Raw genomic sequence first — 26,872 nt, 5'->3', positions numbered from 1 at the left:
AGATGTGAGCTGAGGAGTTGGAAATAATGGACATTATAAAGAGAGGGATTCTTAAATTGCTTGAGGGAAATGAGATTTTCTTGAAACTGTTATTTGATGACCTGAAATTGGCGGGCTTTTAAAATTCATGTTAAATTTCAGCTCAGCCAATTGGGGCACAATACCTCCCGCCGTTTCGGTCTGACTGACAGAGCTCGGTTCAAATGTGCCAATCACAGTCCCGGGGCGGTCCCTCCCTGATAGGGTGTGGGACTTCAGCCAATCACATGCCAGGGGCGGATCAAATTAGACCCGTTAAAAGGCGGCCCCAGAGCTGACTCCGTATTAACACTCTCTGGGTCTCAGGTTGTTTTGAGATTTGTTGAGAAAATGGCCAGAACCAAGCAGACAGCGCGCAAATCGACTGGCGGGAAAGCCCCTCGCAAACAGTTGGCTACCAAAGCGGCCAGGAAGAGCGCTCCAGCCACTGGCGGAGTGAAGAAGCCTCATCGCTACAGACCCGGCACTGTGGCTCTGAGGGAGATCCGCCGCTACCAGAAATCCACCGAACTGCTGATCCGCAAACTGCCCTTCCAGCGCCTGGTGCGAGAGATCGCTCAGGATTTCAAGACAGACCTGCGCTTCCAGAGCTCGGCCGTCATGGCCCTGCAGGAGGCCAGCGAGGCTTACCTGGTGGGGCTGTTTGAGGACACCAACCTGTGCGCTATCCACGCCAAGCGAGTCACCATCATGCCCAAAGACATCCAGCTGGCCCGCCGCATCCGCGGGGAGCGCGCCTAAACCCGACCCGGCTTCAGCACCAAGTTCAACAAAGGCTCTTTTCAGAGCCACCAAATCGGCGATGGAAAGAGCTGTTATCGCCTGGGTTGAAATCGCATGGCCTTGAGAAACTTGTTTGAATGGGAAATGCATAAAAGGGAGGGAGCATATGTGGGACGGACAGGGACAGAATAATTCCCTCACTCACATCCAAAAAGAAATTTCACTCACATTCTTAATTCAGCAATCGCTGACACAATAATCAGCATATCAGTCAGCATCTGTTCAAATCTGGGCAAAATAACTCAAGACTGAGCCAGTGTTGTCCGAGAATGAGACAGAAAATAATCATATGCGTCCCTGGTATTTCTGTATCCCACCCGCCCAATTGACAATTCTGATGATTTTGTTATTTTTTGTCTCATTCACCACACAATCTGCAATGATCAATCTATGGGAGATTGGCGACATCTGCTGTCCGGAAGCGAGTACTGCAACAGACCGATCTGGATCATATGTATTGAACAAGTTATTGTTAGTTTCTCGGATCGGAATCAAGTCCCTATTAAATTGATTCATGACTCGCTTCGACAGTAACCAGCCCTTTCACCGATACAGTGGGTGGCTCTGAAAAGAGCCTTTGGGTTATCAGATCAAATCGTGTCCGCTTCACTTGCTCTTGGCGCTCACATTGCTGGTTTTCTTCGGCAGCAGCACGGCCTGGATATTAGGCAGCACCCCACCCTGGGCGATGGTCACCCCTCCCAGAAGCTTGTTGAGTTCCTCGTCGTTGCGGATGGCCAGCTGCAGGTGTCTGGGGATGATGCGGGTCTTCTTGTTGTCGCGGGCCGCGTTGCCGGCCAGCTCGAGGATTTCAGCCGTCAGATACTCGAGCACAGCAGCCAGATAGACCGGGGCTCCGGCACCCACACGTTCAGCGTAGTTCCCCTTCCGCAGGTGCCTGTGAACACGGCCCACAGGGAACTGCAGTCCGGCCCGGGATGAGCGAGACTTGGCCTTGGCCCGAGCTTTCCCGCCGGTTTTTCCTCTTCCAGACATTTCCACAATCTCACAAACACTTTCACAAAGAATGAAGAAATCCTCCCGCACTCGCCCTACTTATACTTTCTGGAGGACTGCAGTGGGGGCACTTGTGATTGGTCCATGTGTTCTCAACCTCATTGAGCTGTTCGTTAAACCAATCAGAGGGTTGTTTCATTCACCACTCAATAGCCGGCAATGAGAAAAGGGCGGAAAATACAGACCAGAACCGTTTTTTTGAAATTTGAAAAGCCCGCCAATATATTTGTAACACAAGAAGCGGATTTAGTAAATAATGTCGCGTAAAAACAAATATTTAAACATCTCATCTTTTACTCTGTTATTCCACATTTGTCGTCACAACTTCCAGAATCTGTTACAAACCGCTTCATTCTCCGTTCCCTTTCAATCGGGCGGGAATAAAGCCTCGTTTTGTCCCGAATAATTAACAAACAAACGTGAGAAGGAGAAAGAAATGACCGAACTCGAATCCACCGCCTTGAAACAGCGCTGAAGTGTCAGACGCGGGGGAACGGGCGGAAAATGAACTGAAACGAGAGGTTCAGGGACACGTTTTTGTTTATTGGCTGTAAATTGAACATCGACACACAGATTATACCCGGCAGTGATTATGAGAATCTGTCCGATATCAAGAGAAATCACAAAAGGACAAGTTATAGAGAGACAGTTAGTGTCAAACTATCTACCGTAAAATGATTCCATCCAGAGGTGTCGGTACAGCGTCTTCAGAGAGACTGTGGGTGGCTCTTAAAAGAGCCTTTGTGTTCATTTTTTTCAGTACATTGTGGAGTTTTACTTGGAGCTGGTGTATTTGGTCACCGCCTTTGTCCCTTCCGACACGGCGTGCTTGGCCAGTTCCCCGGGCAGCAGCAGGCGAACGGCGGTCTGGATCTCCCGAGAGCTGATGGTGCGGCGTTTATTATAATGGGCCAGGCGGGAAGCCTCACCCGCGATGCGCTCGAAAATATCGTTCACAAAGGAGTTCATGATGCTCATGGCCTTTGAGGAGATGCCGGTGTCGGGATGAACCTGCTTCATCACTTTGTAGACGTAGATGGAGTAACTTTCCTTCCTCGCCTTTCTCCGCTTCTTGCCGCCCTTGGCTGGTACTTTACTCAAGGTTTTCTTGGCGCCCTTCTTGGGAGCTGCTTTCTTGTCCTCAGGCATTTTCAAACTCAATTTCAAACTCAGAAATGACCGAAATCCGCTCCGAGCTCGGATTGAATAGGCAGCCCCACAGCCCTATGCTAATGAGGGATGGGAAATATAATGATTGTGATTGGGACTGATGTCACAACATTTTTCCTTTATCGATCTGATTGGATATCTGAAGAAACCAATCAGATTTAATACCTGCCACCAATCACAAACACGCTCACACTGCACATTGTCCGGTTTGAGCAATTTGTTCCGAACTGTTGCAGTTCTGCTTCCGGCCAGTAGATGTCCCCAAACCCCGGGTTATTGAAGTTTGCAGATGAGAGAGGGACAGAAGATAAACTCATTCTTCACATTATATTGCACGAGTGGGATTTAGAAAAACTGGGAATGGAGAACATTGTATTATACAAAGCATTAGTTGTAATGCTGTATTAAATGTTTGTAATTAATTTAGGGGGTATAGCCTACACTGAGGAAAAATGCAAAAAATAAAAAAAAGAGTTTAATAAGCTTGCTGAAAGTCCGTGTCAATGGCCATTGAATTTCCATATAGAAAGGTGTGAGGTGGTGCATTTTGCTGGGGGAATAACGAGGCCACATACTGATTGGAAAATACGAGTCTAAATGAGGTCGAAGAGCAAAGGGATTTAGGGGTACAGTTTGACAAATCATTGAAAGTAGCAACACAGGTTGTTCAGACCATAAAAAAGCAAACACAGCACATTCTCGAGGAATAGAATTTAAAAGCAGATACGTTATTTTGAACTGTGATTTAAACTGTCAAACCTTCTGCCAAACTATTAAACCATCCCTTTCTGAAATCCGTGATAACTATTCTTTATTATATTTTCGGTCTCTGGATTTTTTCTGTTGCATCAGTGATTAAATGATTCCATGATCATTCCTACCACCGATGTTTGGTGAACTGGATTTGTTCTATCTCCTGTTTCAAAATAGAAGAATCACATTAACTGTAATCCAGTCCTCTGGCACTATTCCTTTATGTAATGATTTTTCCGATATATGTAACGGTGCCTCTGCTATCTCTTCCCTTGCTTCACTTACTATGTGCGGATGCAATCCATCTGGACCAGGAGTTCTACCACCATTTTAACATAAATGTCTTGATATCTCTATTGACCTCTTCCTTTAATATCATGTTCACCCTGTTAATCTCCCGCGTAAATAATGAGGGAAAGTAATAATTCAATATTTCTGCCATTTCGCTGACGTTACCTGTGAGTTTATCTTGTGAATCCCTGAGTGGCACTCAAGATATTCTGATTTTCCTTTTGTTATTTTTGTGTCTGTAGAATAATTTACTGTTACTTTTTATATTCCTTGATAATTTGATTTCGTGGTTCCTGTTTGCTTCCCTAATTGTTTTTGTGACTTCTTCCTAACCTCTTCCTATTCGCTTTTGCCATCCCCTTATTTAATATCTATGAATTAGAAATTCCACCAGCTTGTTGTGTCTGTTCAGGGGATGATTTTTTGTAACGATTTATTGTCTGTGATTAAACTGCCAGAAACCCAAAGGGAACAATTCAGTCCGAAATTCCACAGAAACTCTCTATTTCTCCATCCAAGTGAAATAAGGTGCTATAATGGTGAGTATAGCTGCCTTCCCAGCAGTTAATTCCAACAGGTTTGAATCCCAGCACGCTGAATTCAGAAACACCAAGACTGGAACCGAATTTGATGATGTTCAGAGCGATAATGTTTCCAAACGGGTCCAATTTATATAAAAAATATTTTAAAATTCATTTCTTCCACCATAACGTTGAATTTAACTGTTCCTTTGTATTATTATTTGCCCTGATCTGTACGGTGGATAAAGGACACAATTGCACGGATCTGTGAAATTAATTGATTGTCTGAAGTTTTTCCCTCTGCTGATTCCCGTTCCTTATTTAAATTATGTCGGATTAACCTTTCTGATCTATCGAAGGATCATTGACCTGAATCGTTAACCCGAGCTTCCCTTCTCCACAGATGCTGCCGGACCTGCTGAGTCTTTCCAGCATTTTCGGTTTTAATTTTTTCTATATTTTATCCCTTTCACTTTTGACGGTCGCCGTTGAAACTTCCAGATTTGCGCTCAGTTTTTATTTGTGTTGCAGTTCGGTATATTTGAATTAATATAAATCGTGTCATAAGAAATCAGACAGAAATTTTGCGCAATGTAGAGGGAAATATAATGGGGCAACTTTCGAACGATCAAAACAAAACTTTATTATGAATCAATTGTCTAATTTTTCACTGACAAAATATGAAAAAATACGAGAGTAGAAGTTACGGGGAGAAACTATTTCCTCACATTGCACATTGTGCTGAATCTGTAACAACGACAGATGATGTGAATTTATTCCACTCTGTTACAGTTCTTACTAATGTCCAATAGATGTCAGACTGTATGAGAGTGTGGGATTAATTCTCTGTCTGTCAGTCAGTATGTGAGTGTGAGATTAATTCTGTATCCGTCAGTCTCCAGTACAGTCTGTGAGTGTGGGATTCATTCTGTATCTGTCAGTCTCCAGTACAGTCTGTGAGTGTGGGATTCATTCTGTATCTGTCATTCTCTGGTACCGTGTGTGAGTTTGGGATTCATTCTGTATCTGTCAGTCTCTGGCACTGAATGTGAGTGTGGGATTCATTCTGTATCTGTCAGTCTCTGGTACTGTCTGTGAATGTGGGATTCATTCTGTATCTGTCAATCTCTGGTACTATATGTGAGTGTGGGATTCATTCTGTATCTGTCAGTCTCTGGTTCTGTGTGTGAGGGTGGGATTCATTCTGTATCTGTCAGTCTCTGATACTGTCTGTGAATGTGGGATTCATTCTGTATCTGTCAGTCTCTGGTTCTATCTGTGAGTGTGGGTTTCATTCTGTGACTGTCAGTCTCTGGTATTTTATCTCAGTGGGGGATTCATCCTGTAACTCAGTCTATGGGAAAAGTGCAAGTCTGGATTCGTTCTGCATTCTTATTTCAGGTTGCAGTATAGTGCTTGAAACTGTTTCTTAAATTCATTAATATGTACAAATCTTTTGTCTGGCATTAATTTGTAAATATGGATACACTATTGGATTTTGTTTTCATCTAACAACGTGTGTGAGTTTTGTTGTAGGATTATATCTTAATCTCTGAAGATAATGTACATGTCAATCTTTTGCTGTGAATTTTTTGGACTCGTATTTAATGCGTAGCTCAGTCTGGACTAATGGAATTGATATTGTATCTTTCAGGCTGACACTGTATGAGATTTTTGACCTGGTATGTCATCTGTTGTTCTGTCTGTACAAATGGAATTGACACTCTAACTTTCAGTCAGACACTGCAAGAGATTTTTGGACTGGTTTGTAATGTGTAGCTCAGTCTGCACTGATGGAATTCATACTGAACCTTCCAGTCTGATACTGTGTCATATATTTAGGCTGGTTTGTAAGGTGTCGTTCACTCTGCACCAATGGAATTGATACTGTATCTTTCAGTTTGACACTTTTGGACTGGTATCTAATGTGAACCTCAGTCTGCACTAATGGGTTTGATACTGTATCTTCCAGTCTGATACCGTGTGAGGTTTTTCTACTGGTATGTTACGTGTAGATCAGTCTGTACTAATCAAATCGATACTATATATTCCATTATGATACTGTACTTGATTTTTGGACAGGTATCTAATGTGAATCTCTGTCTGCAGTCAAGGAATTGATACTGTGCCTTTCAGTTTGACACAATGTGATTTTTGGACAGGTAACTAATGTGTACCTCAGCCTGCACTAATGGGATTGATACTGTATCTTCCAGTACGAGACTCTATGTGAATTTTGGACTTGTATATAATGTGTAGCTCAATCCGCACTGATGGAATTGATTCTGTATCTTTCAACCTGACACTGAGATTTTTGGACTTGTATGTGACGTGTAGCTCAGTCTGCACCAATGGGATTGATACTGTATCTTTCAGTCTCATACTTTATGATAATTTTGGACTGGTATCTAATGTGTACCTCAGTCTGCAGTAAAGGAATTGAAATGGACATTGCATTCTGACACTATGAGGTTTTTGGACAAATATGTGAGTCAAATTTGGGTAACATCTGAACTGGTATCTAATGTGTATCTCAGTGTACAATGTGGTCATGAATACTGCATCTTTAAACTCATAATGTGTGAGAGTTGTGGGCTGGTACTTAATTTGAATCTCGGGTACACTATTGTGATTCATTCTGTATCTATCAATCAGTCCCATGTGTCAGTTCTATCTGGTATTTAATTTGTAGCTAAGGCTGAACTAACGTGAGATTGACACGGTGCCTTTCAATCTGATACTGGGTGTGATTTTGGACTGGGAATTATTTATCTGCCGGTCAGCGGTACTGAGTCATTGTGAAATGGAAATTCCGTCTGTCTCTCCTGCTCTGTTTGACTGTTGGATTGGGATCAGTATGCGACTGGCTATTTCTGCTGTCTGAGATTGTGGGACTGGTGACCTATCCTTGTCTCTGTGCTCTGTGAGTGTTAATGTACCTACTGTGTGTGAGAAGCAGCTGGCTGCATTGACTGCTCCACGTGCCTCGGGTGGAGTCAACATCACATTGATTGTGGGTCCTTCAAGGATTTGCCTGCAGGAAGAAAAAATATCGCTTGTAACTTAACAACAGGTGAAGTAGAAAATACAAACGTGATCAATTGAATCTCTCTGTTAATAATCATTGTAATATCTACAAATAGAAAACCAGTGATACAAACAGTGTCAGTGTCTGACTCCACTGCAGTACTGCAGCACTCAGCTTCTGCACACCAGGTGTGTTGGGCTGTTTTACAAAAAATTAGTGACATCCAGATACAACCCAACCCCTGCACTGATCCATGGGGCGGGAACCTTGTACAGGTCAGGTTTCTAATCCCCTCTCCCATGGGACTAACCATAAAACCGAAACAAAACAGCCACTGTTTAAAATTTGTCCTTCAAACAGCTCACCTGATGCCTGCAATAGATGGTCTTTTTATAACTCCCCATATCCTTACTGTACGGCTCTGTTCACTGTTCAATAACAAACACTAAAGGTTAATGGGCAGATATGAAAAATCAGATTTAATTCCTGCCACCAATCACAAACACGTTCACACTGCACATTATCCGGTTTCACCAATTTGTACCGAATTGTTGCGGTTCTGCTTCCGGCCAGTTGATGTCCCCAAACCCCGGGACATTGAAGTTTGCAGATGAGAGAGGGACAGAAGATAAACTCATTCTTCACATTATATTGCACGAGTGAGATTTAGAAAAACTAGTAATGGAGACGTGCTGCAAGTACATTTTGTTAGACCAAACACTATTTGTAATGCTGTGTTAAATTCTTCTAATCAATTTAGGGGGTATTATCTATTCTGAGGAAGACTGTGAAGCTAGGAGAACGGCCGTGTAAATGCCCATTGAATTTCAATATAGAAAGGTGCGAGGTGGTGCGTTTCACTTGGGGGAATAAGGAGGCCACATACTGCTTGGAAAAGAAGAGTCTAAATTGGGTGGAGGAGCAATGTAAATCGTGTCCTGAGAAACCAGAGAGAAATACTGTGCAATGTACAGTGAAATATAATGCGGTAAATTCACAACTATCGAATGAGTAAAACAAAAACCTTATTATAAATCAATTGTCTTCATTTTTCACTGTCATAATGTGCAAAAATGCGAGAATAATTGTTACAGACAGAGACTTTCCTCACATTGCAGATTGTCCTGTTTCTGTCACCATGACAGATGATGTGAATTTGTTCCACTCTTCTACAGTTCTCGCTTACGTCCAGTAGAGGTCAGTCTCTGGTACTGTGTATGAGAGTGGGGTTTCTTCTGTGTCTGTCTGTCTCTGGGACTGTGTGTGAGAATGGGGTTTATTCTCTACCTGTCTGTCTCTGGTACTGTGCGCGAGTTTGGGATTCATTCTGTATCTATCAGTCTCCACTACTGAGTGTGAGCGTAGGGTATATTCTGCATCTGTCAGTCGAAGGTACTACATATAAGTGATGGATTCATTCTGTATCTGTCTATCTCTAGTACCTGTCAGTCTCTGGTACTGTCTGTGAGTGTTGGATACATTCTGTATCTGCCATTTTCTGCTATTTTATCTCAGTGTGGGATTCATTCTGTAATTCAGTCTCTGAGACAATGTGCAAGTCTGGATTCATTCTGTATTCTTATTTCAGATTACAGTATCGGATTTGAAACTATATTTTTAATACTTTAAAGTATATACAGTTCTTCGAGTATTTAATTTGTTAATATGGATACAATTATCGGTTTTCTTTAATCAAACAACGTGTGTGAGTTTTGGAGTAATGTTACATCTTAATCTCTGAACTTTATTATGAATGATAATGTACTTTTCAGTCTGTTTATGTTGAAATTACTGGACTGGTATGTAATGTGTAGCTCAGTCTGCAATAATGGGATTAAGTCTATATCTGAGTCTAACACTATGAGGTTTTTGGACTGGTATGTAATATGTAGCTCATCTTGCACTAAAGGAATTGATACTGTATCTTTAAGTCTGATATTGTATGAGATTTTTGGACTGGAATGTGATGTGCAGCTCAGTCTTCAATAATGGAAGTGATATTGAATCATTCAATCTGTTACTCTATGAGATTTTTGGACTGGTGAGTATCATATAGTTCAGTCTGTGCTGATGAATTTGATGTTGTATATTTGAGTCTGTTACATTATGAGATTCTTGGACTGCTATATAATGTGTGGCTCAGTCTGCACTCATGGAATCGATAATCTCTCTTTCAGTCTAATATTTTATGGGTTTTTCAGTCTGGGATGCAATGTACAGGTCAGACAGTGCTAATAGAATTGAAGCTGTATCTTCCAGTCTGAACATTTATGAGGTTTTTGGACTAGTATGTAATGTGTAGCTCAGTCTGTACCAAAGGTATTGATAATGTATATTTCAGTATAATACTCTATGAGTATTTACCAATATATCTAATATGTAACTCAGTCTGAACTAATGGAATTGATACAGTATCTTTCAATCTGACACTATGAGATCTTTGGACAGGTATGCAATGTATAACTCAGTCTTCAGTAATGTGACTGTGACATTCATTCTGTATCTGTCAGTTTGTGGTACTGTGTGAGTGAGATTCATTCTGTTCCTGGTAATCTATGTGAGTATGGGATTCATTCTGTATCTGTCAATTTCTTGTACTGTGTGTGAGTATGAGATTCGTTCTGTATCTGCCATCTCTGGTACTGTGTGTGAATGTGGGATTCATTCTTTATCTGTGTGTCTCTGTACTGTATCTGAGTGTGAGATTCATTCTTTATCTGTATCTAATTATTTTCTCCGATTACATTATGGTATTCAATACTGTACTTTAATATCATAATGTTTAAATAATTTTTCTCATTATTTAATTGGTAAATTTGGATAAACTTCAGGATTTGATGCTGGAGGTTTTAATCAGATAATTTGTGTGCTTTTGGACTACTATTAAATCTATATCTCTTTGAGTAATATTGTGAATGTTAATATATCTTTCAAACTGACATGGTGACATTTTTGAATTGCTATATAATGTGTAGATCAGTCTGCACTAAATGAATTGATACTGCATTATTACATTTTATTTTATAACATTTTTGGACTGGTATGTAATGTGTATCTCAGTCTGTGCTAATAGAATTGATACTGTATTTTTAAATCTCATACTATGAGTATATTATAAACTGGTATCTAATATGTTACTTAGGTTACACTGTCACAGCATTTCTCAATCTGATACTGTACATGAGTTTTAGACTGGCAATTTGTATTCGAATGATACACTATTCGAATGGATACTGCATGATTACACTCACGTGTGTGTGAGAGTTCTGGGCTGGTATTCAATTTGAATCTCGGGGTATCTGGTATTTAATTCATGGCTGATGTTGCCCTTTTGTGAAATTGACAATCTGAAAGCGAGACTTTGGACTGGGATTTTTGTATCGACCTGTCAGCGGGACTGAGTTCGGGAGAAATGGAACAGTGTCTGCCTCACCTGCTCTGTTTGAATGTTGGATTGAAAATGTGTCTCTGGAACTTTGGGATCAGTGTGGGACTGACTACTTCTGCTGACTGAGACTGTGGAACTGATGAGCTGTCTGTGTCTCCGTGCTCTGTGAGTGCTAATATACATACTGTGTGTGAGAAGGAGTTGGCAGCACTGTTCCTTTGCCTCGGGTGGACGAAATTATACATTTAATCTGGCTCCTTCAAGGGTTTGCCTGGAAAAAGAAACGTATCTCTTGCAACTCAAGAACAGGTGAGGTGGAAAATACAAAAGTGATCAGTTTAATATCTGTTAATAATTATTTTGAACATCCACAATTGAAAATCAGCGATACAAACAATATCAGTATCTGACTCCACTGCAATACTGCAGCACTCAGCTTCTGCAGAGCAGGTGTGTTGGGCTGTTTTATAACAATTTAGAGGCATTCAGACACAACCCAACCACTGCACTGGTCCATGAATGGGACGACCCGATGTTCGGGTCAGGTTTCTAAACCCCTCACCCAGGGGACTAACCGTTCAACTGAAAGCAAACAGCCGTTGTTTAAAATGTGTCCTTCAACTTCTCACCTGGTGCCTGCTCTTTGAATAACTCCCCACATCCTTACTGTCCGGCTCTGTTTCCACTCTTCACTGTCCAGCAACAACAAACAGGATGAGACTGGAACTAAACCAGGACCATTCACTGCTGGTTTGGGGAGAGAACGCAGCAATGATTTTAAATAGCAGTTTCTTCCCATTCTGTCTCCCTTACCCTGGACACACCCTGTGCACAAACAGCCCGAGCATGACCTCTCCCTTCCCCCGCTCACTCCATGTTCCGGGACCAGTTCCTGATCCACTCCGCCTCTTACAAACAGTCCCCGGACTCCCCCTGACCTTCCCCCGGACTCAATGCCGATCTCTGAGCCCATCTGCGGACACGGTCCCGAAGCGATGAGCTGCTGTAACGAGGCTGCTCTTTGCTCCCTTCCCCCGGGGGCCGTAATCTCTCCATTCCCGGCTGTTTTAAACCATCTTCTTCCGCTCACTGAGGGAATGGCGCCCACAGGCCGAGCTGGGGGAGGGGAGCGCGCATGCGCTCTTCCGCTCACCAACAAGCAGCCCTGGGGGCGGGGCTGAATCACGCATGCGCAGATATCTGGTTTAATTCCCAATACAAAAATCGATGGAAACTTTCCCCAATTGGAATTTTTCAGAGTCTGAGCAAAGGAAGTGGGGCTGGGGGAAAGGTCAGAGGGAATGGGGTCCACAGGCAGTGCAGGAACAGGCACCAGAATGGGAAACAGATGGGATTCCACCAGTGCCGAACGCTGGAATCCAGACTGACTTTACAATCTCTAACTATTAAACTTGATGTTTCCATCCTTGCTGTTCCTGTCCATATCTTGTGATGGTAAAGAGCCTTTCATAGATTAAGTGGGCGGCTGTGGAATGAGCCAAAGGATTCTGTTCATTTTTGGCCCCTCTACTGATAAATGAACGTGTGACTCCGAAACTGGAGGGTGGATTTCTCAGACCAATCCTGGAGAAACATGGGAGGAAAGTGGGAGTTGGTGTATTTGCTGGGACCGTGTAGAATTAATATCTGACAGCAACAGACCCAGATTAATTTAACCGGAGTGAAATTCTCGGTCACTAAGAGTAATATCGAACAGCCTTGAGCTGCAAAACTTCAGATGGTGCAATAGGCAAAAGAGGGTTAAATGTGGCTTATTGTTTTTGTCACTCTCTGCACTGTCCCTGAGTGTGGGATTAATAGTGTTTCTGTCCCTTGTACAATATCAGTGAGAGATGAGATTGCATCTTCTGTCTCTCCAACGCGATCTTTCTGGATAAAACAGAACTTTACCGGTTCTCTCACCGCTCTCTCTGTCTCTCTCACCGTGTCTGCTTCCCTTTCTCTCTCTCTGGCGCTGTTTCTGAAGGTGGATATTGCTATTGTGCGTGATTTAGACACTGATACGAAGTCTAAGACTGATACTGTTTCTCTCTCTCTAGTGCTCACATGAAGGTGGGATACTGTCTGATATAAAACAGAGAGAATGAGATGTCCGGGCCGGGCCGCACTATAACTGGGGATGTGTTCGGCATCAGTCCAAGTTAATGGTCATTATCTTTTCACAGATTCAGGGCGAGTGTCTTTGTCAGACGGTAACGCTGGCGAAGCTAATTTAGTTGCGACTTTTAGTAATTTGTGTGTCTGTACCCCTCGATCCCTTTGCTCCTCTATCCTGTTCAGACTTATTATCCAAACAATATGTGAGCTCCTTATTCTTCATTCTGCAAGTTTATTAATGTCCTCTTGCATTTTGACACATTCTTCCTTTGTATTAACTGTACCCCCCAATTTGGTGTCAAAGTCAAATTTTGAAATTGTACTTCCGATTCCCGAATCCAAATCGTTAATGTTAATTGTGAACAGCAGTGGTCCCCGCACTGATCCCTGTGTTAAACCACTTCCCACTTTTTGCCACTCCAAGCAACTAACCGTAACCCCTATTCTCTGTTTTCTGTTTTGTCGCCAGCTTGCTTTCCATTCTGCGACCTGTCCCCTGACTCCACGGACACTAAACTTTGCCATGAGTCCACAATGCGGTACCTTACATAAGGCTTTCTGAAAATCCAAATGTATTACATCTACCAGGTCACCCTTATTTACTCTTTCTGTTAATTAGTCAAATGATTTAATAAGATTGGTCCTGTCCTTGTCCTGTTATTAGATTAAATTTTGGCCGCTTCGCTTGTTCTTGATGCTCCCAGCGCTTTTCTTCGGCAACAGCACGGCCTGGATATTAGGCAGCTCCCCGCCCTGAGCGATGGTCACCAGTCCCAGCAGCTTGTTGAGCTCCTCGTCGTTACGAATGGCCAGCTGCAACTGTCTGGGGATGATGCGGGTCTTCTTGTTGTCCCGGGCCGCGTTGCCGGCCAGCTCGAGGATTTCAGCCGTCAGATGCTCGAACAAAGCAGCCAGATAGACCGGGGCTCCGGCACCCACACGTTCAACGTAGTTCCCCTTTCGCAGGAGGCTGTGAACACGGTCCAAAGGGAACTGCAGTCCGGCCCGGGATGAGCGAGACTTGGCCTTGGACCGAGCTTTACCGCCGGTTTTTCATCTTCCAGACATTTCCACAATCTCACAAATACTTCCACAAAGAATGAAGAAATCCTCCCCCACTCGCCCTTCTTATACCTTCTGGAGGAGTACAGTGGGGCCACTTGTGATGGGTGTCTCTCAGAGTGTTTACACTGCCCGCTCACCCTCACTGATATTGCATCTTTCAACTGCTGTAATATTGTCCTTTACTAATATTGCAACTCTGCCTTCATTCCCTATTTCCCTGTCCTTTCAAAAGATCTTATCGGCTTGAATATTAAGCTGCCACTCGTGCCCAGCTGGTCGTCCGGTCTCTGTAATGATTTAATATAACTATTTAACTTTACTCAATGGCTGATGTGAGCTGTGGCAAAATGTATTTCCAACTGGTCAAGTATTGCAGATATCGACTGTCTCTTCAGTCCGAGAAAAGGTGAAGAATTACTGGCTGTTCTGTAATTTCCATTGATTGGGGGTTGGCGACATCTACTGGGCGGAAACGGGAACTGCAACAGAGCGAGAAAGGATCCGTCAGAAACCAGTTTCAATGAAGGACAAAATCCAAAAGCCTGCAGTGTCTGTTTAGGGTTTAATGTTTAGGAACTATTTTATGGCGGCAAATTGTCAGCGATGGTGGTATAGTGGTGAGCATAGCTGCCTTCCAAGCAGTTGACTCGGGTTCGATTCCCGGCCATCGCAATTAGTTATTCTTATTATTTCACTTCCTTTTGAAACTGGAAGTTTGCAATCGAATTTGATGCAGTTCAGCTGGATATTGTTTCCAAAATATAAACCGCTGTAATTATATTAAAATGTTTTCAATGTTCATTTCTTTTCCCTATAGAAGGAACAGAGGAAAAACATACTGGGAATGGTGAGTTACCAAGGGTCGAATGAGAGTGAGGAAGGCAAATGATATGTCAGCCTTTATTGCAAGGGTGTTGGAATATAAGAGGAAGGAATTCTTGCTGCAATTGTACTATGTTGAAATATTGTGTAATATTGGCTTATATTCGCTGGAGTTTTGAAGAATGGTCGGTGATCGCATTGAAAAGTATAAAATTCTTAGGTGGTTTGACAGGGTCGGTGAGGAGAGGATGATTACCCTGCTGGAGAACCAAGAACTAGAGGTCATAGTCTCAAGATAAGGGGCCGGACATTTCGGATCGAAATTAGGAAGAATTTCTTCACTGAAAGTGTTGTGAATCTTTGGAATTCTCAACCCCAGAGGGCTGTGGATGCTCAGTCGTTGAATATATTCAAAGCTGAGATCGATAGATTTTTGCACTCTCGGGGAATCGAGGCATATGGGGATCCAAGTACAGAAATCACTAACAGTGATTACTAAATCACTAAAAAGAAGTTAAAATGGAGATGAAATTTTGATCTTTAGCTCAAGGGAACGGGAATAAAAAGGACTGGAAGTTTTGTCACAGTTATACAGAGCTCTGGTTCGTCCTCATTTAGAGTACTGTGTTCAGTTCTGGGCACCGCACTCTCTATAATGGCTTGGAATGAGAAGGAGTTTTTCTCTTTGGGATTCTATGCAATGGGAGGGAATAGGAAAGGGTTTGGTCTTTTCGGATTTTTTCCAGTGGGAGTGAAAGAGAAGAGGTTTGTTCCATTGAGATTCATTCTGCGTGCTCTTGCGTTTACTGGGGAGACCTGTATGTTGCCAAATTGCTTTGTTTTTAACATTGTGCCCCCTCGTTTTACCCTAAATAGAAAAGTATAAATATAATGAGACATGGAAAGGAAATTCGTCAGATATCAGGTTATCAGCGGAGCTTATAAGGCCGGTAGCTGCTCGCCAGAGAATGCTGAGCCCGATTGACAATATCAGCTCACTGCCATTAAATGGGTACGGTCACAATACAAACACAGGAAAATAAAATGAATCAAAACTGGACATCAAATAAGAAAGAGGCAAACATTTATTTCATAAGTAGATGATATGTCACAGGCAGTCTTGTCGTCAAAACTTGTGATTGCGTGAAATTGATTGGTTGAATGTTGGACTGAAGTTTACTTTCACATCTGTATTAGGTAATTTCCGTTGGGCAAATAGCAGGCAATCATTTAACAGGTAATATCCGGTTAGGCAGATGGCAGGCAGTCATTTCACAGGTAATTTCCAGTTAGGCAGATGGCAGGCAATCATTTCACAGGTAATTTCCGTTGGGCAGATGGCAGGCAATCATTTCACAGGTAATTTCCGTTAGGAAGATGAGAGGCAGTCATTTCATTCTGTGGAGCGATGGCCTTTTTCTGGTGGAATACACTTTCAGTTATGATTAGTTTTTCCGGAGCAACAGCCAAGACACGCTCTTCCTCGCCGACAAAGTCACGGTATGTGGTGCTGGTGTAAGTCCAGTATCAAGGGGAAAGAAGTCGGGGGCGGCTTAATCATCAAACTTTATTTCCCAAAAATGAATCGTTTTGTAAGAAGAGAAAGAAGTTCTTCTGCAACAGAAAGTTCAATTAATGATGGACGCTCTTCTGCCATATCGACCGGGTCTGAACGACCTCTGAACCACCTACCACATCGAGGATGAAGCAGTATAGTGAGGCTTTTTTGAAATGTGGTTTCATCAATTGTGCAAACGCAAACAAAGATCGAAAGCCCCAGTGTGTTCTTTGTAACGAGGTGCTTGGAAACAAGAGTTTAAAACTCGTCAGAATTAAAAAGTCATTTATTGACAAAACATGGGGAACTCGTTGATCACACGCTTGAATATTTTTAAAGGAAGAAACGGGGATTAAAGTTATCAGCACAAGTTCTTAGTCGGTCAACTGCTCTGAATGATAAGGCACAACTGGTGTCATATTTAGTCGCATATCGTGTGGAAAGAGAGAAAATGGCCCATACATTTTGCGAAAAACTTATTCTTCCAGCATCTCTGGATATGGTGCGTACAATCTTTGTCGAGAAGCCTGCTGAAAAATTGAGAAGCATTCCTCTCAGTGATAACACAATGTCTCGGCGAATATGTTCTATTGCTGAGCATTTAGAAGCCAAGCAGCCGGGGATTTTGCTATCCAACTTGTCGAAAGTGCTGATATTTCAAATTGTGCAACACTGTTAGTTTATGTGAGATATGTCGGGCAAGAAGACTTTATGGAATTTTGGTTGCCTTGTCTAACTTTATCAACAAATAAAACAGGAGCAGAGATATTCGAAGCACTGCATCACTGTGCAGATGGAAAATACAAATTGGACTGGGCTAATTGCAAAGAAATTCCAAGTGATGGAGCAGCAAATATGAGAGGTAGAAATAGCGGAATTGTGAGAAGAATATCTGAGGCAGCTGGTAATGATGTTTAGAATCACTGTTTCATTCACCACGAGGCTTTGGCGTCCAAGGCTGTTCCCCCTGATCTTATCGCAGTGCTGAAGGATGTAGTGAAAATTGTTAATTTCAATAAAGGAAGTTCACTGAACTGCAGGCTTTTTGAAGCGTTATGCTCAGAATTGGGAGCTGAGCTTACTCATTTACTGTTTCACACTGAAGTACGATGGCTGTAACGGGGCAGGATGCTTACAAGGGTTTACGACCTCAGTAAAGAGATTCACATTTTTCTGGGAGAGAAACATTTAATTTGGCAAATGTATTTTATGATGACAGTTGGTTAATGAAGTTGTCTTACTTGGCTGACATGTTCTCAATTTTAAAGGAACTGAATTTGAAGTTACAAGGAAGAGGCAATGATTTGTTTCAACATTGTGAACAAATAGAAACATTCCAAAAGTCATTAAAACTGTGCAAGTCCGATTGAAAAGTAATCACCCGAGATATTCCATGTTCCCAATGCTGTTACAACAAATTGCGGAGAACAGCTTCAATGAAGATAAAGGGAATGAAAGGAAATGTGTCATACAGTTACATCTCGCTGCTCTGTCTGACAATTTTAGTCGCTACTTCCCTACAGATGGATTTGAAAATTTGAAGGAAAAACGTTGGGTGAAAGATCCTTTTTGCTTTCGAAAATCCTGAATAGAAAATTAAACTAAACTTGATGCCTGAGCAAGAAAACGAACTGGTGCGACTCACATGTGAGCACACTGAAAACACGCCACAAGTCATTCAGTGTATCTTCTTTTTGCCTCAGTGCTTTCAAAGAATATCCTCTGTTGACTAAGATTAGTGTTCGGTTTTGCTGCCATTCACAACAGCCTACATGTGCGAAATGGGATTTTCGACTTTGAGAATGTTAAAAACAAGAGAAAGAAACCGACTCAACAGCGCACCTGATATGCGTGTCGAGCTTTCATCTTGTGATCCAGATTGGAATGAGGTCATGAACAACAGGCAGACCCATTCGTCACATTATTTAAGTGAAACTCAACCTGATCTTTTATTTACTGTATTTATACTGTAATTAAAATCTTTTTCAAGTAACGTCGATGTCTAATTTTATTTATTAATTGAAGTGAAGTGAAGAGCGAGCATGTATTGACCTTTATTGGGATCTCATGAAAACTCCAGTCAGAAGATATTATTGTTTTGGGTCCCGAGGGAAAGTATTTTTCTTCCACTGAGTCACGAGAAAAAAAATTGAAAATAAATGTTCTACATTGTACGGTCAGTGTCTGTTTAGCAAACCGGCTCTGAATTCCTCAGTCTGTATTTCGGGAAACGGTTCTGTGCGCCACGCGGGCAATAAAACACTGACCCACGCATGGAGACTAATGGCTGCCGGAGGCCCCACAATCCGCCATGCCCCAGAAACCCCTCTATCTCTCGAACGCGCTGACTTCCCGCTCAGACTGCGCATGCTCCCCAGGCCCGCCGTGCATTCTGGGAAGGCATCGCTCCTTTCCTTTGTTCGCGAGTCGGACTTGGTGGAAACCGGAGAATAAACCGTGAAGCGGCGGGTAGGACGGGGCAGGCGCTGGGTGATAGGTGTAATGGAGTCCCGGGACCCCCGCCCGCCCGATCCCCCGGGTCCCCCGGCTCTGATTCGGGGCCTGAGCCGCACTCGGTGTTGCTGAGACTCCGCTCATTATAAATGCAGGTTGTTGTTGATCTGCTCCCGTTGGCCTCAGCTTTGCCGGACGGAATCAGCCAGGGACGGTGACTGTGCTGCTCCCCGTAGTTGAAACGCCGGCAGCTCGATGTACAGGCTCACAGGTGCAGAATTACCACTTGGCCGGGTACTGGAGGGGAAACAGTGAGTGGGGCCGAAACCAAACATCACGCAGAACCTTCAGGAGAGAAAAGGAGGAAAAATAGATCCTGCAATGAATCTGGATTTCAAACAGCGAGGAAGTGTCACGGAGGGAGAGTGTGTGGGATGGGGGAATTCACAGTTTAATTGGGGCAAGGAGGGATAGTGTGGGACGGGGGATTTACAGCTTAATGAGAGCAAGGAGGGACAGTGTGTGGGACGGGGGATTTACAGCTTTAAAGGGGCAAGAATGGAGAGAGTGTGGGACGGGGGATTTACAGCTCAATAGGGGCAAGGAGGGAGAGTGTGGGACGGTTGATTTACAGCTTAATAGGGGCAGGGAGGGAGATCGTGTGGGACGGGGATTGACCGCTTAATAGGGGCAAGGAGGGAGAGTGTGTTAGACGGGGCATTCACAGCTTAGGAGGGGCAAGGGAGAAAAGAATGTTCCATAGAAACTAAAACTGTGTGTTCTGAATTTCTATTCTGTACTTATGGTGATGAATTATGTAAATGATGAGCACAGGATTGATCGAATTGAGGTGTTTAAGATGATGAGAGGTTTTGATAGAGTCGATGGAGATAAACTATTTCCTCTGCTGGGAGAGTCCAGAACAAGCGGGAATCATCTTAAAATTAGAGCTCGGCCATTGAGGGGTGACGTCAGGGTGCAATTCTTCACACAAAGGGGAGTGGAAATCTGGAACTCTCTTCACTTCAAAAAGCTTTTGAGGCTGAGGGTCAATTGTAAATTTGAAAATGGAGATTGATAGATTTTTGTTTGGCCAAAGTATTAAGGGCTATGATACTAAGTAGGGTAGATAAAGTTAAGATATAAATCAGCCATGATCTAATTGAATGGCGGAACCGGCTCGTGGGGCTGAATGGCCAACTCCTGTTCCAATGTTCCTAAATGCAGCCATCCGCAATAAGATTGTGGATGGCAAGGGCCTTGCTCACAAGTGAACGGACATCTGGAGGGAGATGCGGTGAGAGGAGGTGACTGGTCAGGGAGTGTCAGTAAATGAAGCAGAAATGATAACAGGTCAGGGAGTGTCTGCAAATGAAGGAGAAATGTGATTGTTCAGGGAGTGTCTGTAAATAAAGTAGAAATGGGGACGGCCAGGGAGCGTCTGTCAATGAAGGAGAAATGGTGATTGGTTAGGAAGTGTGTCCAAATGAAGTAGAAATGGGGACGTTCAGGGAGCGTCTGTCAATGAAGGAGAAATAGTGATTGGTCAGGAAGTGTCTCTAAATGAAGGAGAAATTGTGACTGGTCATGGAGTGTCCGTAAATGAAGGATAAATGGTGACTGGTCATGGAGTGTCTGTAAATGAAGGAGAGCTGGTGACAGGTCAGGGGGTGTCTGTAAATGAAGGAGAAATGCTGACTAGTTAGGGAGTGTCTGTAAATGAAGGATAAATGGTGACTGGACAGGGATTGTCTCTAAATGAAGGATAAATGGTGCCAGGTGAGGGAGTGTCTATATATGAAGGAGAAGCGGTGAAGGGTCAGGGAGTGCCTATAAATGAAAGAGTAATGGGGACGGGACAGTGAATGTCTGTAAATGAAGAAGAAATGGTGATCGGTCAGGGAGTGTCTGTAAATGAAGGAAAAATTGTCTGATTAGGGAGTGTCTGTAAATGAAGGAAAAGTAGTGTCTGGTTAGGGAGTGTCTATAAATGAAATCGAAATGGTGACAGGTCAGGGCGTGTCGATAAATGAAGGAGGAATGGTGACGGGTCAGGGAGCGTTTATAAATGCAGGTGAAATGGCGTCTGGTAAGGGAGTATCTATAAATGGGAGAGGACATGGTGACAGGTCAGGGAGTGTCTATAAATGAAGGAGAAACTGTGACGGGTTAGGGAGTATCTATAAATGATGGAGAAATGGTGACTTGTCAGGCAGCGTTTGTTAATGAAGAAGAAATGGTAACTGGTCAAGGAGTGTGTGTAAATGAAGGAGGAACGGTGATTGGTCCGGCAGTGTCTGTGAATGCAGGAGAAATGTTGACAGGTCAGGTAATGTCTATAAATGAAGAATAAATAGTGATGGGCCAGGGAGCGTCTATTAATGAAGGAAAATGCTGACTGGTCAGAGAGAGTTTGTAAATGAAGGAGCAATGGCGAAGGGTCAGGGAGCGTTTATAAATGAAGGAGAAATGATGTTTGGTCAGGGAGTGTCTGTCAATGAAGCTGAAATGCTGACTGGTCAGGGACTGTCTGCAAATAAAGGATAAATTGTGATAGGTCAGGGATAGTCTTGAAATGAAGGAGAAATGGTGAATGGTCAGGGAGATTCCGTCGCAAAATTTGGGAGGTATTACATATGGACTGCTTACAGGCAGCTACAGGGAGGGACATAGTCTCGAAAGGAGGGGCAGACCATATACACACAGCAAGAGTGAGCATCTTCAGGAGAGGAGAGGGGAACCAGTGAGTGTAGAACAGAATCCAACCAGAGTCAGCACCTTCAGGGGAGGAGAGGGTTGGGAGCAGTGAGTGCAGAACTGAACCTAGCCAGAACTAACACCTTCAGAAGAGGCGAGGGAATGTGAGTGTGGAACTGCAACCAGTCCTAGTCGGGATCTTAAATACAGAAAAATTAAATGGAAGGAAAATTGTTGGAAGTGGTGCGATGGATATGGGTTTCAGCAGAGGGAGGAGGGTGATTGTGTGGGACGGGGATTTACTGTCTTGGGGAATGAGCGGGTAGAATGTTCCATCGAAACTAGAATTGCCTGTTCTGAATTTCTATTCCGTATTCACAGTGAGCACTTTTGTTACCTCCTTTTACAGGGTATTAGAAGGGGAGGATTTGCAGACGGGAAACTCAAACCAAATATCACGTCAAGATCTGACAGTCACTCTATTCACCAGCACCTGAAGATTATCGGCCTTAAAATATAGGAGAAATGTTGATCTGTTCCATCTGTGGGAATAGATTTCAAACATCACTCTGACTGGAATAGCAGCGAGACACGCACACCCGAGTGAGAGTGTTCCAGTGCACTGACTGTGGAAAGAATTTTAACCAGTTACACAGCCTGAAAAAAAATCGTACCATTCACAGTGGGGAGAAACCAGACAAATGTACTCTGTGCAGACGAGACTTGTACTGATCGTCCAACCTGGAGCAACACGAGGACGCCCGTACCATGGAGAAACCGTGGAAATGTGGGGATTGTGGGAGGGGATTCAGTTACTCGTCCCGGCTGGAAACTCATCGACACAGACACACAGGGGAGAGGCCGTTCACCTGCTCCGTGTGTGGGAAGGGATTCACTCAGTCATCCCACCTCATTGAACATCAACTTGTTCACACTGATAAGAGACTTTTTAAATGTTCTGTCTGTGAGAAGAGCTTTAAAAGAAAAAGTGATCTGCTGACACACCAACGCATTCACAGTGGGGAGAGGCCGTTCACCTGCTCCGTGTGTGGGAAGGGATTCATTCAGTCATCCAACCTGCTGACACACCAGCGAATTCACACTGGGGAGAGGCCGTTCACCTGCTCCGTGTGTGGGAGCGGATTCTCTCAATCTTCCCACCTCATTGAACATCAACTTGTTCACACTGATAAGTGTCTTTTTAAATGTTCTGTCTGTGAGAAGAGCTTTAAAAGAAAAAATGATCTGCTGACACACCAACGTACTCACACTGGGGAGAGGCCGTTCACCTGCTCCGTGTGTGGGAAGGGATTTACTCGGTCATCCAGCCTACTGACACACCAGCGAGTCCACACTGGGGAGATGCCGTTCACCTGCTCTGTGTGTGGGAAGCGATTCACTCGATCATCCCACCTCCTGAGACATCAGCAAGTTCACATCAAGGAGAGGCCGTTCACCTGCTCCCTTTGCGGGAAGGGATTCGCTCAGTCATCCACCCTGCTGACACACCAGCGAGTTCACACTGGGGAGAGGCCGTTCACCTGCTCCGTGTGTGGGAAGAGCTTCACTCAGTCATCCACCCTGCTGACACACCAACGAGTTCACACTGGGGAGAGGCCATTCACCTGCTCCGTGTGTGGGAAGGAATTCACTTGTTCATCCGGCCACATTGAACACCAACTTGTTCACACTGATAAGAGACCCTTTAAATGTTCTAACTGTGAGAAGAGCTTTAAAAGAACATGGGATCTGATGAGACATGAACGTATTCACACTGGGGAGAGGCCGATCACCTGTTCCGTGTGTGGGATGGGATTCACTCAGTCATCCCACCTGCTGAGTCACCAGCGAGTTCACATGTGACTGCAGGAGTTGGATTCTGCTGTTATTGCTGTATCCAGGACTAAACCACGTTCATTCTGACAGTTGGAGTTTGTTTCTGATGTTAATGACCCCCTTTAACTGGGCTGCAGTTTAGTATTCTGTACAAGTGTCAAATAAATCAGCTTTCTTTTAAACACAGTGTTTTTGACGTTCATATCTCGATGATAAAAGAAACAGTTGGAGGACATATGACGACGTGAGTGGAATACATCTTCGTACTGAGCTCCTCCACCTTTTTAAAAGATGGATCTTCAAGATATCCAAGTCTGACAGGACATAAAATTCTATTTTATCACAGGGTCCAGTTCAATCAGCCTGAGCAGGTTTCCACTCTCCTTGTGTGAAAAAGAGCTTCCTGATTTCAATCCTAGAAGCCCTAGCTCTAAATTTAAGGTTATGTCCTCTTGTTCTGGATTCCCCCACCATAGAAAATAGTTTCTGTTTCTACCACTTCTAATCCCTTTATCATTTTAAATCCCTGGATCAGATCACCCTTCAAACTACTAAACTGAAAGGAATGTAAAACCAAGTTTATGCAACCGGTCCTCATAATTGAACACTTCAATGCCCAGTATCATTGTGGTGAATTTGCACTGTCCCCCCTCCAAGGCCAATATATCCTTGGTGAGGATCAGTACTACAGATGGGCTCTGACCAAGGCTCTGTAGAACTGAAGCATCACTTCCTTCCCTTTGTATTCCAACACTGGAGATAAATGCCATTAGTCTGTGGTTGCTTTTTGCATCTGTGCACTAGCATTTAGTGATTTGTGTCCATGGACACCCAAATCCCTTTGCTCCTTCACCATTCGCAGTCTCTCACTTTAAGAAAATACTCCAATGTTACCTTTTTGCATCCAAAGTGAATGATCTCACACTTCCCCACATTGAACTCCATCTGCCACAGTTTGTCCATTCACTTAATATTTCCCTTTGTAACTTTCTGCTCCCATCTACACAACTTACTGTGCCTCATAACTTAGTGTCATCTGGAAACTTGGATCTACAACTCTCTATTCCTTCATCCAAGTTATTGATAAATATGGTGAAAAGCTGAGGACCCAGTACAGATCCATGGGGACACCACTAGTCATATCCCGCCAATCAAAGAAAATTCCCTTTCTCCTTACTCTTTTCTCCGACCTCCCAACCAATTGCAACCCAAGTCACAAGGTCACTTTCAATTTTGTGCCTTTTATTTATTCCATTAATCTCTTGTGCTGAACCTTTTCAAATGCATTCTGTAAGTCCATATAGAAAACCTTCATAGACAATCCCCTGTCCACCTTGTTAGTTTCCTCAAAAAATCCAACGAAATTAGTCAGATATGACCTGCCCTTCACAAATCAAAGTTGACTCTCTTTGACCAGCTCATTTTTTTTCTCATGATAGATTTCAGTTAGTTCCCCACAACCGACGTTAAAATGACAGGTCTGTATTGTCCTGGTTTCTCCCTCCTTCCTTTCTTAAATAAACGGAATGACATTTTCAACATTCATATCCAAAGGCACAATTCCTGAGTCTGGAGAGCTTTGGGAAATTATGACGAATGCATCTGCAATTTCCCCACCTGTTTCCTTTAAAACTCTGGGGTGGAAAGCGTCACATCCTGGAGATTTCATTCTTAGTTTGCAGTTATTTATTTATCTGACTGTGTATAACAGGACTGAGTGTCCCAGCACTGAGTGTGTGTATAACAGGACTGAGTGTCCCACCACTGACTGTGTCTACAACAGGACTGAATGTCCCAGCACTGACTGTGTCTATAACAGGACTGAGTGTCCCAACACTGAATGTGTCTACAACAGGATTAAATGTCCCAGCACTGACTGTGTCTATAACAGGACTGAGTGTCTTAGCACTGACTCTGTATATAACAGGACTGAGTGTCCCAGCACTGACTGTGTGTTATACAGGACTGAGAGTCCGAGCAATGATGGTGGCGAGACATGCGGTTGTCGGTGGAGATTAAATCGGTTGCAGGGGATTACAGAGATAGGGAGAGGGTGAGGGCCATGGAGGGATTTGAACACGAGGATTGTAGGGCTGGAATAGGTTGCAGAGATAGGGAGGGGGTGAGGGCCATAGAGGGATTTGAACACGAGGATGACAATTTTAAAGTCGAGGCATTGCCACACCGGGAGCCAATGTAATAGAACACGAACTGAGCAAGACACACACAGAGGCCTCACAACAGAGCATGGACGGTCTCAAGGACCACCTCCCTCCAGGGGTCACGATACCTCCATCGCGGGTTCGTGGTCACACCATCCCGGGGTCGCGGTCCCTCCGTCCCTGGGGTCGCGGTACCTCCGTCCCTGGGGTCGCAGTCCCTCCATCCCGGGTTCACGGCCCCTCCCTCCCGGGGTCGCGTTCCCTCCGTCCGCGGGGTAACAGTCCCTCCATCCCTGGGATCGCAGTTCCTCCATCCCGGGGTCGACGCCCCGCTGTCCCAGGATCGCGGTCCCACCATCCCGGGGTCGCGGTCCCTCCATCCCCGGGTCTCAGTCCCACCGTTCGAGGGTCTCGGTCCCTCCATCCCGGGGTCTCAGTCCCACCGTTCCAGGGTCTCGGTCCCTCCATCCCGGGGTCTCGGTCCCACCATCCCGGGGTCGCGGTCCCTCCGTCCCGGGGTCTCAGTCCCACCGTTCCAGGGTCTCGGTCCCTCCATCCCGGGGTCTCCGTCCCTCCATCACGGGGTCTCAGTCCTACCGTCCCGGGGTCTCGGTCCCTCCGTCCCGGGGGTTGCGACCCCATTAACGCCGATCGGGCCTGAAGTCGGAGGAGCTGTTGCCCGGGCCGGCCTCACGGCGCCATTCCAAGGCCCCGGGGCCCAGGCCACTTCCAGATGCCGACCCTCCCTCTGTCGGTCTCGACCCCGCCCACAGCAGCGGCCGCCCGCCCTCCGACCCGAGGCCGCCATCATCATCCTCCCGGGACGCGCCTGTTGCTAAAGGAACGCGGCATAGGGACCGCGCGGCGCATGCGCGGCGCCCCTCGGGCCGGAGATGTCTGTGCTCATCGCGATGTCAGCGCGCAAAGGTGAGAGACGGTGCCGCGTGTCACGTGATAGGAGGCGTCAGCCCAGGACGAAGGCGGGCGGAGGTGAGGGCTGTCAATCAAAGGGCCCGGAGTCAGCACTCACTGCGCACAGGGTTTGGAGAATTTGTTCAAAAAATAAAAATAGAAATGTACAAAAAAGTGGATAAATTGCAAATTCAATAAGCTGAATTAAAAACAGAAATGTCCAAAGTCACATAAGGCTAATGGTCTGGGTCCTCCTGC

At 44.3% G+C, this 26,872-nt stretch overlaps 5 protein-coding genes, 1 long non-coding RNA gene and 1 other non-coding gene across 9 annotated transcripts; 3 read left to right on the top strand and 4 right to left on the bottom strand.

Moving 5' to 3' along the window:
• Positions 1-369: 369 nt before the first annotated feature.
• LOC137312419 (histone H3) lies at positions 370-780 on the top strand. Its single transcript, XM_067978981.1, has one exon. It carries the CDS (start codon positions 370-372, stop codon positions 778-780), a length of 411 nt encoding a protein of 136 aa, XP_067835082.1.
• Positions 781-1,428: 648 nt separating this feature from the next.
• On the bottom strand, positions 1,429-1,818 carry LOC137312422 (histone H2A-like). The gene has a single exon (XM_067978984.1). The coding sequence runs from the start codon at positions 1,816-1,818 to the stop codon at positions 1,429-1,431; it is 390 nt and encodes a 129-aa protein (XP_067835085.1).
• Positions 1,819-2,366: 548 nt separating this feature from the next.
• On the bottom strand, positions 2,367-3,003 carry LOC137312426 (histone H2B 1/2-like). Its single transcript, XM_067978989.1, has one exon. It carries the CDS (start codon positions 2,986-2,988, stop codon positions 2,614-2,616), a length of 375 nt encoding a protein of 124 aa, XP_067835090.1. The 5' UTR covers positions 2,989-3,003; the 3' UTR covers positions 2,367-2,613.
• A 2,189-nt stretch (positions 3,004-5,192) lies between these two features.
• On the bottom strand, positions 5,193-11,838 carry LOC137312436 (uncharacterized). 2 transcript variants are annotated; one of them, XR_010960735.1, is made up of 4 exons: positions 11,620-11,838; positions 11,176-11,261; positions 7,968-8,030; positions 5,193-7,608 (listed from the first exon to the last, which is right to left on the bottom strand). It is a non-coding gene; the product is annotated as an uncharacterized lncRNA (long non-coding RNA). The 2 variants fall into 2 exon arrangements; XR_010960734.1 differs by lacking the exon at positions 7,968-8,030 and having other exon boundaries at positions 11,620-11,836.
• Positions 11,839-13,768: 1,930 nt separating this feature from the next.
• On the bottom strand, positions 13,769-17,805 carry LOC137312480 (histone H2A-like). The gene is made up of 3 exons (XM_067979024.1): positions 17,795-17,805; positions 16,688-16,796; positions 13,769-14,134 (listed from the first exon to the last, which is right to left on the bottom strand). Exons 1-3 carry the CDS (start codon positions 17,803-17,805, stop codon positions 13,769-13,771), a joined length of 486 nt encoding a protein of 161 aa, XP_067835125.1.
• Positions 14,774-14,845, top strand: trnag-ucc (transfer RNA glycine (anticodon UCC)). The gene has a single exon. It is a non-coding gene; the product is annotated as a tRNA-Gly (tRNA).
• A 1,132-nt stretch (positions 17,806-18,937) lies between the features above and the next one.
• On the top strand, positions 18,938-23,722 carry LOC137312418 (zinc finger protein 271-like). Of its 2 annotated transcripts, none has more exons than XM_067978978.1 (2): positions 18,938-19,022; positions 22,114-23,722. In XM_067978978.1, the coding sequence occupies exon 2, from the start codon at positions 22,473-22,475 to the stop codon at positions 23,565-23,567; it is 1,095 nt and encodes a 364-aa protein (XP_067835079.1). In that variant the 5' UTR covers positions 18,938-19,022; positions 22,114-22,472; the 3' UTR covers positions 23,568-23,722. The 2 variants fall into 2 exon arrangements, with proteins under 2 accessions (XP_067835079.1, XP_067835080.1); XM_067978979.1 differs by lacking the exon at positions 18,938-19,022 and adding an exon at positions 19,040-19,278.
• Positions 23,723-26,872: the final 3,150 nt, after the last annotated feature.

Source organism: Heptranchias perlo, unplaced genomic scaffold (assembly GCF_035084215.1).
Source record: "Heptranchias perlo isolate sHepPer1 unplaced genomic scaffold, sHepPer1.hap1 HAP1_SCAFFOLD_43, whole genome shotgun sequence".
Taxonomy (NCBI): Eukaryota; Metazoa; Chordata; class Chondrichthyes; order Hexanchiformes; family Hexanchidae; genus Heptranchias; species Heptranchias perlo.
Note: the sequence above shows the minus strand (reverse complement) of the source record. Positions and strands in the feature narration are given on the sequence as shown.